This window comes from Colossoma macropomum, unplaced genomic scaffold, assembly GCF_904425465.1.
Source record: "Colossoma macropomum unplaced genomic scaffold, Colossoma_macropomum, whole genome shotgun sequence".
In the NCBI taxonomy this organism is placed as follows: Eukaryota; Metazoa; Chordata; class Actinopteri; order Characiformes; family Serrasalmidae; genus Colossoma; species Colossoma macropomum.
Window position 1 is genome coordinate 30,994,835 of NW_023494800.1, and position 13,282 is coordinate 31,008,116.

General features: G+C 39.0%; 1 protein-coding gene across 1 annotated transcript in view; it reads left to right on the top strand.

Moving 5' to 3' along the window:
* Window positions 1–13,282, top strand: part of LOC118819951 (rap guanine nucleotide exchange factor 6-like) — a 118,959-nt gene that overhangs the window by 81,581 nt on the left and 24,096 nt on the right. The window contains 4 exon segments of the mRNA XM_036587984.1: window positions 376–619; window positions 5,199–5,356; window positions 9,831–10,071; window positions 12,659–13,045. Coding sequence (XP_036443877.1) covers window positions 376–619; window positions 5,199–5,356; window positions 9,831–10,071; window positions 12,659–13,045 — 1,030 coding nt within the window.

Below are 13,282 nucleotides of genomic sequence, written 5' to 3' on the forward strand. Positions count from 1 at the left end.
TGCAATATAAACAAGGTGATGCCATCCTCCTGTCGACCAAAAAAGAAAAACGAAATTCCCCTCTTGGAAAACTGCCATATATCCCTTTAATCCCAATACCTTGATGCAATGTGATGCACAATATCTATTGTAGGCGTTTCGCTTCAGTCTACATTTGACATTAGTAATATTAGTAGATATATTGTCAGTTCTTCACATAAGTCCAACAAGTTACGATCAAGTTATGATTTGCAAGCATCAACGAGGAGCTTATATAGAAATCTGTGCTTTTCATTGGGGGGAAAAAAAAACAAAAACAAATGACTGTAGGGTTACAAACAGCTTAGACTTTGCTCTGGCCCTGAACGTAATCATAAATGATGTTTCCCTTTCCAGTTTTCAAAGAGCTCCAGAGCCGTATCAGGCATGAGAAAAAGAACGGCGGCCTCCACATCCCGAAAATCCAGGAGAAGAAGGGAAACCGCTTCTCCATCGCTGAACTGCCGGGAGATTTGGAGTTCCCCTCTGATAGCAAGAGCCACAAGAAAATGAAAGCCAATACTGTGTCGGGCGGCCGCAACAAGATCCGCAAAATGTTGGAGAAGACCAGGTTCACCATCCTGCCCCCCAAACCCTTCAGGTAAGGGGAGAGTTGGAAAAAAGTACTAGTAAAAACTGTTTACTTAGCAGCCCAGTACATCATGATGCACTTTTTACTTCACTTAAAAATGACAAGACTGTGGTTACCAACCAAATGAATGGTATAAGTGCTGAATAGTCATATAAGTGGTTGAATATGAATTGATATGAATCATGTGATCATACATTACTGGATATAAAGAACAATGAACTAGATAATATATACATAAATAGTATCGCAATTAGATTAGGCCCATAGATTAGCTCCATATTGCGATTACGATGCATCTTGCAGTACATTAAAAACACATTTGTGAGTCAGTACAAAGGTGCCAAGAATGTGTCATGGTTGAAGATTAGCCCGCATTATTTTCACCAAAGTCATTTTCTTTTGTTGGATTGCATTAATTGTTGTCATCAAAACGTTCACAGAAACACTATTTTGGATTAATTGAAATGCTCTCAACACATAGTAAAAACATTGCAATTGGTTAAAGGGCTCATTTGCAGTGGAGTGAAATTGCGTTCCTCCAAGGAACAACATGGTGCAACGTGAAACAAAATAGACAGTACAAAGTGCAACATGCAGACGTAAGTGTGCAAAAAGAATTAGACTAGAAACAATACAATAAATACAATAAATTAAACAGACATTAGACACAGTAAACAGACAGGACAGTGCAGCACCAACATAGCACTCATTTCTGAGCATGAGGTAGGGTTGTGGAATATGGTGCAAAGATTATTTAACATGCTTGATCATATAGAACCTTCCAATTCTCCGAACTCTCCCGACTCCATTCATAGCCCATTCAGCTGCAGCATTCATCATTCCCTCGATCCCTGAACACTCACTCTCTTTCCTGAGCTCCATGGAAACCGGCTTTGGGTAAATAGTCTCCATGCTTCTCCTGTCACCTGAATTCCAGCTTTCTGAACAGCTCTGATTTGGGTCTATCAGGCTTCATCAGTGAGCTATTATGGCAAAGCAATGACCAGAAAATGGCTCAGGAAAGACAGCCATGTTGGAGTCTTTGTAACAAAACCAATGCTGCCGTCTGTTTTACGGCTGTGAAGGCTGTCAGCAGTTGAACTGAGAATGGCCAGATGGCTATCTGCTTTTCATTTACACTGTTCATCCATTCTGTCCTCCATTTAGAGATAATGGAGTATGGAAAGATAATCACAGGTGTTTCTTTGTCTCTAGTTATTGATAAAGCTGGTAAACAAAAGGCTGTTAATCCTTGCATAGTGGTCAAAAATACTCTTCATACCTATGAATAACATAAAACTCCTTATAACAAAAACACAGATGACAGAGTAGTTTTTACTGTTATTCATCACAGATTTGCTTAAAATTGTGGTGAGTCTCAAACTGTAGTCTCAGATAGACTTATGTGCTTATGTGGTTTCTGTCACTATATGTCATGCATCTATAAAATGAGACAAAAGCCAAATTCAAGCTTCATTGAGGAAATCCACTGATTTTTCAAAATGTCTGCATAATTCAATCACTGAGATCTAAACAAAGCCATTCAGAGTGATTTGTTATGAAATGGTGCATTATAGAGAAACTTACTGACTCAGTGGTGGTGATAAGAATGAGGGGTCATGATGTCTACAGGGCAACTACATACAAAATGACCAGTGAACTGTAATGAATGTAATGATTAAATATGTAATGTTGATAATGGTGAAATAGTGATGCATCTAAAAAAAAATAAAACGATGTTTCAGTTGTCAAACAGCTTATTTGTAATCATTTCATAGAACAATTTTGTGACCGAGGGACCTTTTTAGAGGCATTAAACTCCTCTGATGTCTGGGTCTTATCACCACCACTGTAAGCATTTCTGACCTTATTAGTTTCTTTAGAGTGGCTTGTTTTAAAAACACTATTAATTACTTTGTTTACACCTTAACCATTTTATTATGCAGATATTATCTTTCAAGATAGCTAGAAATAGTAGTAGAGACTATGGTTTCTGGAACCATCAGTTGTTATCTACATCAGCCTCAAGCTCCGGTACAAAGCTAAAGAAGAACTTCAGACCGCAAACATGCCTTGACTACTTTACCACGACTACATTAGTGGTTGATTTATTTTGTAAAACTATCTCTTTAAGCTTCTACGCTTCTATCTAAACCATTACAAAGCAGAAACTTACACATGCCTCACCCATATCCCTTCATGCTTCATTTCCAGTCCCAAAGCTAATCTGTGTGATAAAGCTGTTTTGTGCACACCAGGCATTGATGCAGCTGATAAGCTGTGCTGTGACTGCAGTGCTGAGTACATTCCAGGCGTGCCAGGACCAGTCACAGTGTTTCTGTATGTTTGTGTTGTCGGCTCTGTTTGAAGTGCTCAGTGCTTTGCTTTATGCTTGCTTTTTGTTCACTGTCACTTGTCTCCTGTCTTTACAACTGCTTCACGTGCACAGGGGACTCTTTGGGTAAGAGATGCCCTCACACAGCTCTCTCTCACTCTCTCTCTTTCGCTCTTTCTTTCTGTCTGTTGTTCTTAAACGGTACTTCTAACAAAGTCTGGAGTGTCAAATAAAGCCATAACAGAAGTGAAAATGGGTGTTACCCAGACACAGAACACAAGAAAACTGCATCAAAATACATGTATGAGAAAATACACCAATAAATGGTAAATGGTGCATTAATACAAAATTCAATTAATGTAAATGGTCACATTTGTGTATACTGAGTATAAAACCTAAACTTATGAATATACATTCAGAGCCTTCAACACTCTACGTTAATAATATTGATTTAGTTACTGTCAGACTCTGTCTGCAGGTTCTTCATGAATCACTGCACATAATATGTTCTATACTTATTATGCATTCAGTATGTTGTTTCAGTAAGGTGTGTAATGCCCAGTTGGCCATAGAAGTCATGCTAAAAGCATTAGTTATCATGACCTGGACTTAGTTTTATTGAAAGAAAGAGACCAGGCCCTATAATCTTTGCTCTAGTGGATTTGCATTTATTGTCAGTCACACTGACCTACTTATACTGTATGTGCATCCAATCAAAGCCAAATCAGTCAGTGGGGAGAGTACAGCTATCTGTTATGCAGTCACATGAAGATACTCAGTTTATTACTCCCAAACCTGTTTCAGTTATCTCAAGCTATGGCTTATGAGATGAATCTGTGAGCTGTTATCTCTTACCTTGACTTTCGAATGCCACTGTAGCAGTTGTAATGTGTTTACATGCTGGCAAAAGAAATCTTGTTCCATGTCTCAGAAGTGGCATAATCAGCGGCAGTGTATAATGGACAGCAGCATGCAGCCATGTAAAAGTTGCCATGGCCATATCCTTACTGGACGGGCAGTGGCATTCCAGGCTGTGTGAGGCCAATGGTGTTAGCCACTGTTTTATCCTAAAACACACATGCTGGTGTTTCCAATCGTGTTGAAGTTTGGTTTTCTTGTACATGAACAGACTTCCTAGACTTCAACTCTGACCGTTCACTGCCTGTGTTTCTGCAAAAGTTCAGACCACTGACCACCGCCTGTGCTGATGGTGGTGGCCGAATTTTCCATCGCAGATCAGTTCAATAAAATGTGGGATATCCAGTTTGCTGTTGTCCATCTATTGCCATAATGTAAAGGCAGCTTTAAACTGGTTGTGGAGTTCCCCAGGCCAGATCCCAACGGCAGCCAAAAAAAAATACATTTCATATCAGCAATGTAGCCATACGTGCTCCAGGACCAGTGGTTAGTATAGCTGTGCGATATGAATAAAGTGCTAGTATTACGATTATGTTGCCATTGTATTGTAATGTATTGTAACCACAGTAATAGTAATATGCAGCTACATCAGTAAGATGATGTAGTGAAAGATTAGCCACCATTAGTTTACATAATTTTGGATTATATGGATTATGTGATTCATCGCAATACAGTTGTGATTTGTTGCATATTGAAGCTTTCTGTGGGATCAGTATCATAAACACCAATATTGTGATTAACAAAAGATATAGGGTGCGACCTGGCGGTCACTCTTGAATACATGTTTTAATCTAAAGAGCCTGTTTGTGTAATGGTCATAGCCTGTTTGATCCATAAGCCACGACAAAAGAGCTTGCTCAGGAGACAGCATTCTGTTTTCTGCTTAAGAAGGACAAGCTCTCGCACAGCTTTTCCTTTTGAAATCCGCGCATGAATGTCCTGTCGGTCCTGTCGTTCTTTGACTGCACTCACTTCATTTTTGTGTAAATGACAGTATTTTATACGTGTGAATGTGTGTAGGTCTTTGTGCTTGTGGTAAATGACCACCTGTGCTTGCAATTGTCTTTTTGTGGTGCATGATTTGGGTCGTGTTTGACTATTCACAAGTCAGTGTGCTCTGTGAATGCATCGTGAATTTAAATGTGTCCATTTATGCTGCTTCTCTCAACCACTGTGAGACTGCCAACCCAAACCAGTTAAATGTGTACCTTATGCATGCTTCATGCATAACCCTGAGAGAAGTACAAAAAACCTGAAAGGTCTGTGCCTGTTATGTACCTTAAACTCTCCCCCTCTCTCTGTCTCTCTCTCTCCTCCCACCTCTTTCTCTCCCAGTGATGGAGGTGTGGGACAGTCTCAGGATGACAGCATCGTGGGAACCAAGCAGTGCAGGCACAGCGTGGCAATCATGCCAATCCCGGGCAGTCTGTCGTCCAGCAGCCCCGATTTGCTGCAGCCAGCCACGAGTGTGCTTGACTTCTCCAACCCTACAGGTGAGGCCCGTTACTTTCATTTCAGCCCTAATTCAGGGAAGTAAGTCTTCCCCTTTTTAATTCTTTGCATCATAGTGGAAAGGAAGTCATATTTCCAAGCAGTGATCTAATATACAGTATGTTGAAGAGCTAAGATTACACCATGGGTCAATTTAAGGCAACAGCAGGGGGATTGGAGACCAATCATGAATTCTCCATTATGGCTTCTTCAATAATATGATTTCTTAATGTTGTTACAATTTTTTCAATCTGTATAATGCATGAAGTTGAAAACTATCATAGCATCAAAAAGAAATGAAATGAGTACTGGACTTCCCAGTTCAGTCTCCTTTATGTTGATAAAAGTAATCAATAATAAGCTGTTACCGATTTGAATTCCATTCTAAGTGTGTGCTCGTATTCCCTCTGAAACCATCACAGCACATTCAGTAATAAAGGCAGCATCTTGCTTCATTTACATAGTGATAGAAAACATGGTAGCACACGGAAAGCTCCATTTGAACATGCTGATACAATTTACTATCCCCATCGTGGACATGCTATTCTAGGAGTAGATTTTAATGAGTAAGAGAGGACAAAGCCAGAGTCTCTCAGTACACCACAGATTAAACATTAGGGTAGTGTAGGCACTAAGGTTCTTTTTTTTCTTTTCCACAAGTATTAGTGTACTATCTTGATCACTAACTAATTAATGTCTGTCATTTGAGACACAAATCAGAATGAGAGAGGAGAGCACCGCTGGAGCTTCCAGCTGACTCTTAATCCTTTATAATAATCCTTCATATGCAGGAGGTTTGCCTTCATGCTGTTTCTGTTTTCCGAGAGAAGTGAGCCTGTGCATAAAATAAAATTACATCCATATATAACAGATTAAGTTCACTTTTCCAGGCTGACTATGTGAGACTGGGGTTACTGAAACATTGTACACTTACGAGGAGTAGTTTTTTCGTTGTTTGTTGCATTTCTGCATGTGTGCTTGACTGCAAATCCCCCAGTGAGAAGTCTTCTCAAGGGCCACACGAACAGCGCCTGGCACAGTGGGAATTCAGACACTGAAAAATGCTGCTTCAACACACTGTTCTGCTTTTGCATCAGATCTGTCATCTTTTATTAGCATTTCTGTTTTTTTTTTCTCTTCCAGCTACATGTTTGCCGTTTGCTTGGAAACTTGAAGCTTTCTAATTCTGCTGAAAACTTTCACAAGATCAGTACTTCTTATGAAAATATATGAAAATTAACATTAACATTAATTATGTGTTCAGTCTTCCTTGAAAGATTAGTCTTGAGGGAACTAGCATTTGCTTTAGTTTTGGAGATCTACGGACCCGTTTTACGTTTGACTTATTCCAATAATGTGTCTGATTGCAGCTTTTTTAAAAAGTCACTCATCTCCCTGCAAACCAGACTCCACAACAACATGTGTGCATAGTTATAATCTGAACAGTAAACAGCTCTACTGATATGTACACAATAAACTCATGATAGGACATTTCATACTATCCCTACTAGTGTACTGGAATGGATCATGTTAGTCGTTTACAGTTTATTCTTATTTGTCGTAGGGGATGAAGCACGCCTATTGCAGTTTGAAACACATTATTATCCATGCAAGATAATGCAGTATGCTGTTGGGAACGGATAAGCTGCACTTTATTATGCACCAGCAGTCATTATCTATTGTTACCATGTTATATTTCAACGATTAGCCTGCAAATATAGAGACCAAGGGAAATTTTAAAATAATAAATATGATAAATACAGTGGCTCAGACTACAGCGAGCTGGGTTGTGTAGGCTTGTTGCTCATTGACTGTAACATTTAGAGGAGCAGCACTGAGGAACAAAATATGAGGGGCTAACTTACACTACATGTAATCAAATCTAGAATACAGGTTAAAGGCAGTGCGCTCTGTCCTCTTGAGGTTTAATGCAAGGAGGTGTTTACATGTAATATTTTTCTGCTATCTATCCTCTGATCAATGAAAAAGTTTATACAGAGAAACAGAAACCAGTATATGTTCTCTGTTAAAAGTATAGCTTAAACAAATATGCTAGCGTAGTTAATTGTGAATGTAAGCTAGCAGCCACCAGTGTCATTTCCATACTGCTAATTATGTAAATGCTTGGCTTGACCAAACAAGGCTAACTGTAAATACAAGCTTAAAGCAGTTGGTTAGCATGATAAAATTTTATACTAATTAATACTATTTTGTGTTTGCATTTATTTACAGTTAGCAGCGTTAGCATTTTTACTGTACTGTCTTCTAACGGTCACTTTTGGGACAGGTAGAGAAGGAACTGATTCTAAAGCAGCACTTTGTGCAAGAAGCTGGATTTAAAAAGCTCTTTGTGTGGCTAGCCACATGCGCTAAATTGTAAACAGATGTTTGGTTAAGCTGTGACAAGATTCACAGACTGAGAGAGACAGTGATCTGTGTTTTAGCAATGGCACAAGGTCAACCCCGCTTCCCTATTATGTTCTGTCATATTTTCAACCTCTTTTTCCTCCTTTTGTCCCCTCTTTCTGCTCTTCCAGCGGCTGGGTTTTACTGTGAGTACAAGCTCTATGTCGACTCTAAGCTCTTTCTGTGAACCCTTAGAAGTCCAGAGTTGTGATTGTCATTTTGGTATACATTTGATTTACATTACATTATTTAGATATAATTATATAATCCGGTGACCAGTTACCTTGTTGGTTACATAATGAATTACAGTTTTAATTCAAACTGCTTTCTACATCAAGAGGTTCAAGTCTGCCTTGTTTCAGTGCCATTCAGGGGCAAAAATGTAAAGGATGTTTTGTCTGCATCGCAAGATGGTGTAACGTTTCATTAAGTTCAGATCATCATAAAAATGATCTCCTCTTCTGCTTACAGACAAATTCGGTGTCGGTTGTAAACTTAGAATCCAAACTTTCAACAGCATTTCTCTGGTTGTTCTCAGTGAGGAATGTTTAATATCAAATTAATATCAAATGCTTTTGTTTTACCCACATAACTACAACTTCTAAGGGTTCACTTTTCTTTTACTTTCTCTTTGGCTCATGTGTTGTCCATTTAGGCATGCTCCAACTCTTCAGTTTTGGTTTCTGCATACTTTGATGAACCTGTATCTACAATAACGCTTCAGAGGTGTTGTCCATTTTTTTCAGTTCTTGTCTGGGTAATTGTTTAGTATCTTACCTGTGTCTTTAGCATTCTCTGCCCACATATTTGTATAATATGGTTATTGTCTTGCCAATTAATGAAACTTTTGTCCAGTTTTCTCCAACCACAAACTCCTTAAATTTAGTGCCTTCCAGATATAATGTTAGTAGTGTTTGGTTATACACTACTTTATTCCTATTTATACTTATATTGTTTCTTATATTGTATTGTAAGCAAATAAACACTTACTGCCCAGATAAATAGCTTTTTTTGGGCGCTCCCAGTTTTAATCAGACTCGACCAATGCAACATTGATTGCTGATCAAAGCATGCATCCCAGTTAATACACAGCAACAGGACTCTTTTTTCCCCACAGTGTCTTTAATCGAAGCCTATTTGGCTCCAGAGCCGCTGGCCTTAGCCCTGGCTCATTTCAGCGATGATATGGCTCTAATGGCCTTCCATGTCCTTGGCAAGAGTGCATAGAGCCCATTGCTCTTGTGAACGGCTCCACCGCGCACCACATTGTGCACATCAGATTGCCTTGCTGGTTGACAGAGATGTAGGGAAGCAGCATATTAGCACGCATTCATCCGTCATGTCTGCCTCATCATTGCCTCATTGGACTGTCTGCCCACAGCATTGTTAGCGGCCCTGCTTGAGTATACACAGTTCTCACACAAGATGCTTAAAGGCTCTGCTTGAGCATTTACTGGACCTACCTGCTGTGCGTGCGTGTGAGAAATAATGTTAGCTTCGGTTCTGTTCTATTAATAGTTGGTAATAATTAATAATTGGTGTGACACTCACGAGTGCAATATAGTGTGAATGAGAGCATGATGTGAGTTCTTCTTGATTGTTATTTATTGTATTGTGGCATCCATGAAAGCTTTAGTTAGGTATTTCCCATTCTATTGGTAATGCTTTCCTTTAAAGATTACACAAGTTGTGTGAGTGCCACTGAACTACCTGTATTAACAGTGGGTGCACCTGAATTCACTAACTTAGTAGCTGAATTCACTAATTGGTAGAGGTGTTTAGATACTCTTGGACATATAGTTTATGTTGTCTATAAAAATGAGAAAAAAGTACATTGCATAGGAAAAAAGAAGTAGCGGAAGCCTGAATTTTATTCATTGTATATAGAGTAGTATTATCTGTGAGGGAAAAATTGTGCAAATATGTGTGTTTTTTTTGTTTTGTTTTGTTTTTTTTCTCTTGTTTTTTTTTGCCAGACTATTCCTTTACATGGTATATGACTAAGGCAGGTAGGTCTCAGCTCCTTTGCCTGACTTTTGTTTGCCGTTCTCTTTTTTTTTCCACCAACAGACATTCCAGATCAAGTGATACGTGTTTTTAAAGCAGACCAGCAGAGCTGCTACATCATAATCAGTAAAGATACCACAGCCAAAGATGTGGTCTCGCATGTGGTCAACGAATTTGGCCTCATCGCTGCTCCCGAGACCTATTCGCTGTGCGAGGTGTCCATCAGTCCAGAAGGTGTCATTAAACAGCGGCGGTTACCAGACCAGCTCTCCAAACTGGCTGACCGCATCCAACTCAACGGCAGGTAAGATCTGAACTAGGGTTGACAAGATACTAGAATTCTGACCTTTATAACAATACCAAAACAATACTGTGGCAAAAAATACATCTACAGTGTCACAACACAGGGGAAAAAAACAGGTCAAGCTTGTCATCCCAAACCTTAGCCAGAAAGATGTTGAGTGCTTTGAAAAAACTTATAATACCATTTACATGTATTTTTTGTTTATGTCTGTTGACTGGTTGTCTTTATCAGCAAATTAGGCACAATATGCCCAAACCTCACTCCATGACTTTGTCTTTTCCACGAAGGACGGCAAAAAACAACTTTTATTTATTCTGGCCATACTAGGAAACACTTACTACTTGAGCTTCACAAATGGTATATAGGGCTGTGTGATGTCTAAAAAAAATTAGTACAGTTTTTTTTTTGTGAAAAAATGAGGATTATATAGTACATAGTACATATAATATAAAACAATGAGTAACTCAACATCGTTTGATAATAAACTGTCATCACAAATGCAAACGCTCCTGCTGTATTACATTTTCAACATGAGCCATCTGGACAATTTGCTGTCTTGACAGTGGATGGAAATAAAACATTACATATACATATCACAAACAGTGTATTTGACAGTGAACGGAAATAAGTTTGTTCATATTATTATTTTTTTTTATTAGAAAGTTGTTTTAAATGAAATTAGTTTTCTATTGATTCTATTTCCCAACATGGCAGTTATCGCCTTCGAATCATCGTCTTTAGATTACTTGCCAGTCATCACCGATATCTGATCACAGTACCCTGTGACATAGGCCTAGTGGCATATGTGGATTTCTTGCTTGTTTTTTGTCCAATGGAGTCAAATTAGCATAAGTAGTATGTTTGGTCTGTAGTGCGGAGTGTCAGCCTATTCAAATAAATAAAGTAGGTTGTAGTGAAAGTAATTGAATTGTTTGCCACATTGTAGTATTAAGAAAGCACTGAACTTTGGATACTTCATGCAGTAGTAAGAACCTAACATGATTGGTTGATTTGAATTCAGCAGTGCTTTCACTCTTTCTGTCACCATGTATGATAGGAGTATCATGGCTGTACATTTAGAATGAAGCGCGTATGTGTCTTTTATATGCTGACAGTCAACGAAAATGCTTCTCTTATTTCACAGTCCTGTCAGACAGGTTTAACTACATTAATGACTGTCATTCCCTGATTTTTCACTTGCATGCACATCTCATGACCAGTCATCCTCCACTTTCTATCTAATCTGCCGGCCTCCTATCAGAAATGGATGCCCCCCCCCTGCAGACTGGCTCCAGCTCTATAGGATGAATTTTTCATTGACTGGGTGTTTCTCTGTAGACAACATGTCTGGTATCCCTCCCTTAGTACCTAACCCAGGATGCTTTCTGATGCTCTGGTCAGAAACAGAAGTCTAAAGGTTGACACATTCCATTGAGATAGAGCAGCCCCTAAAAGTCATCTTTTTTTCTTTTCAGAGTTTACACAGTTTGCTTTTAGCTCTGATTCATTCAATATATATATCAGTTGCATTGCATGAGGATGCTCAAAATACTTAGGGCCAGAACAATATTAAAACAGTCTGATAACAGGTAATAGTGCCCAATATAACTTTTATTCCAATTGTTTAAATTTTATTTATGATTCAGGAATCAACTCTAAATTGTCAAATGTGATTCAGTTCTCAATTGTTCAATTTCTTAAACTCAAACAGCCTCATTAGTTAACCTTAAAAGAGGTGAATAACATGAACGTCAACCCGTGTGCCTGACAGTATATTCGAGCTAGCATCATATTCCAAAATGTGGCTTTCTTATAGAGACATGAAAGAGACATCATCAGAGCTTTATCTGTGGTATTTCTGCCAAATGCCAGTAAATTCAATTGGTAATAATTCATTATGGTATATGATGTGCAAACGTAATTTATAGGCAAGTTCCAACTTATGTTCAGACTGTTTCACGATTTCTGTCATCTCAGCAAATCATAGTTTATTCATATGCAGCACTGCAGGTGCTCTTGTCCATTTAGCCGCCATTTGAAGGACCTTACTCTAGCAAAAGAGCCGTGTTTCTGTTGAAGTGGTGTAAACGAGGTTTTGAAGCAGCGTGCATTACAAGTCCATTAGCTGCAGCACTTCAGCTTGGCCCTCTTGGATGCCTTCCAAGGAAAGTGTATCAGTAACTGTTTTCTTTCTTTCCTCCTCCTGGGTAAATGGATCACAACTATCAGACCACCAAGAAACATGTCGCTCTTGGCATTTTTATTGCAACTGAATGCGTATAAGATCGTCCATTTCAACAGGCCTAACAATACAACTTAAACTGACGTGCAGTACAAGCAGAAACCTTTACGAAAGTGTCGCGTCTTAAACGGCACAGTCCCATTAAGAAGGTGGTAGTTTTTAGCTCTAAAAATGGGCAAAAAATGCTTTCAGTTAACATTGTCTGTAAAATATTTTGATCTTAACAGTACTAATATTGATAATAAGGACTGAAATGGAAAATAAGATTGGGGTTCACTGATTGTTGAGTAATTGCGTTAAAGAAACCTCACGAGTGGTTATGCCTTTATGCCTTTCTTTGACCAGGTACTACCTGAAGAACAACATGGAGACGGAGACATTGTGCTCTGATGAGGATGCCCAGGAGCTGCTGAGGGAAAGCCAAATCAGCCTACTCCAGCTCAGCACCGTGGAAGTTGCAGCCCAGCTCTCGATGCGTGACTTTGGAATCTTTCGGAACATTGAGTCCACCGAGTACGTGGACAACCTCTTTAAGCTGGACCCTGGCAGTGGAGGCGGAGGCCACTTGAAGCAGTTTGAGGAGCTCATCAACCAGGAGACCTTCTGGGTGGCCGCTGAAATCCTCCGCGAGGCTAACACACTTAAACGGATGAAGATCATTAAGCACTTCATCAAGATTGCGCTACACTGCCGTGAATGCAAAAACTTCAACTCCATGTTCGCCATCATCAGGTGGGTGGAGGGTGTTTAGATGTTCAGATATTTTAGGTAGTTTTTGTTGCTGTTGTTGTTGTTCCAATTATTTGTTGTATTTATTTATATTTTTTATTTATGACACTGTTTTGTTAGGACAGTATAATTGTTCTTCCTTTGCTTATCAGAGGGTAATGTGTGTTGCTGTGGTACAGAGATATGTTTTTAATATTATTGTCAAAATTAGACTCTCAACAATATGAATAATTTTACTGC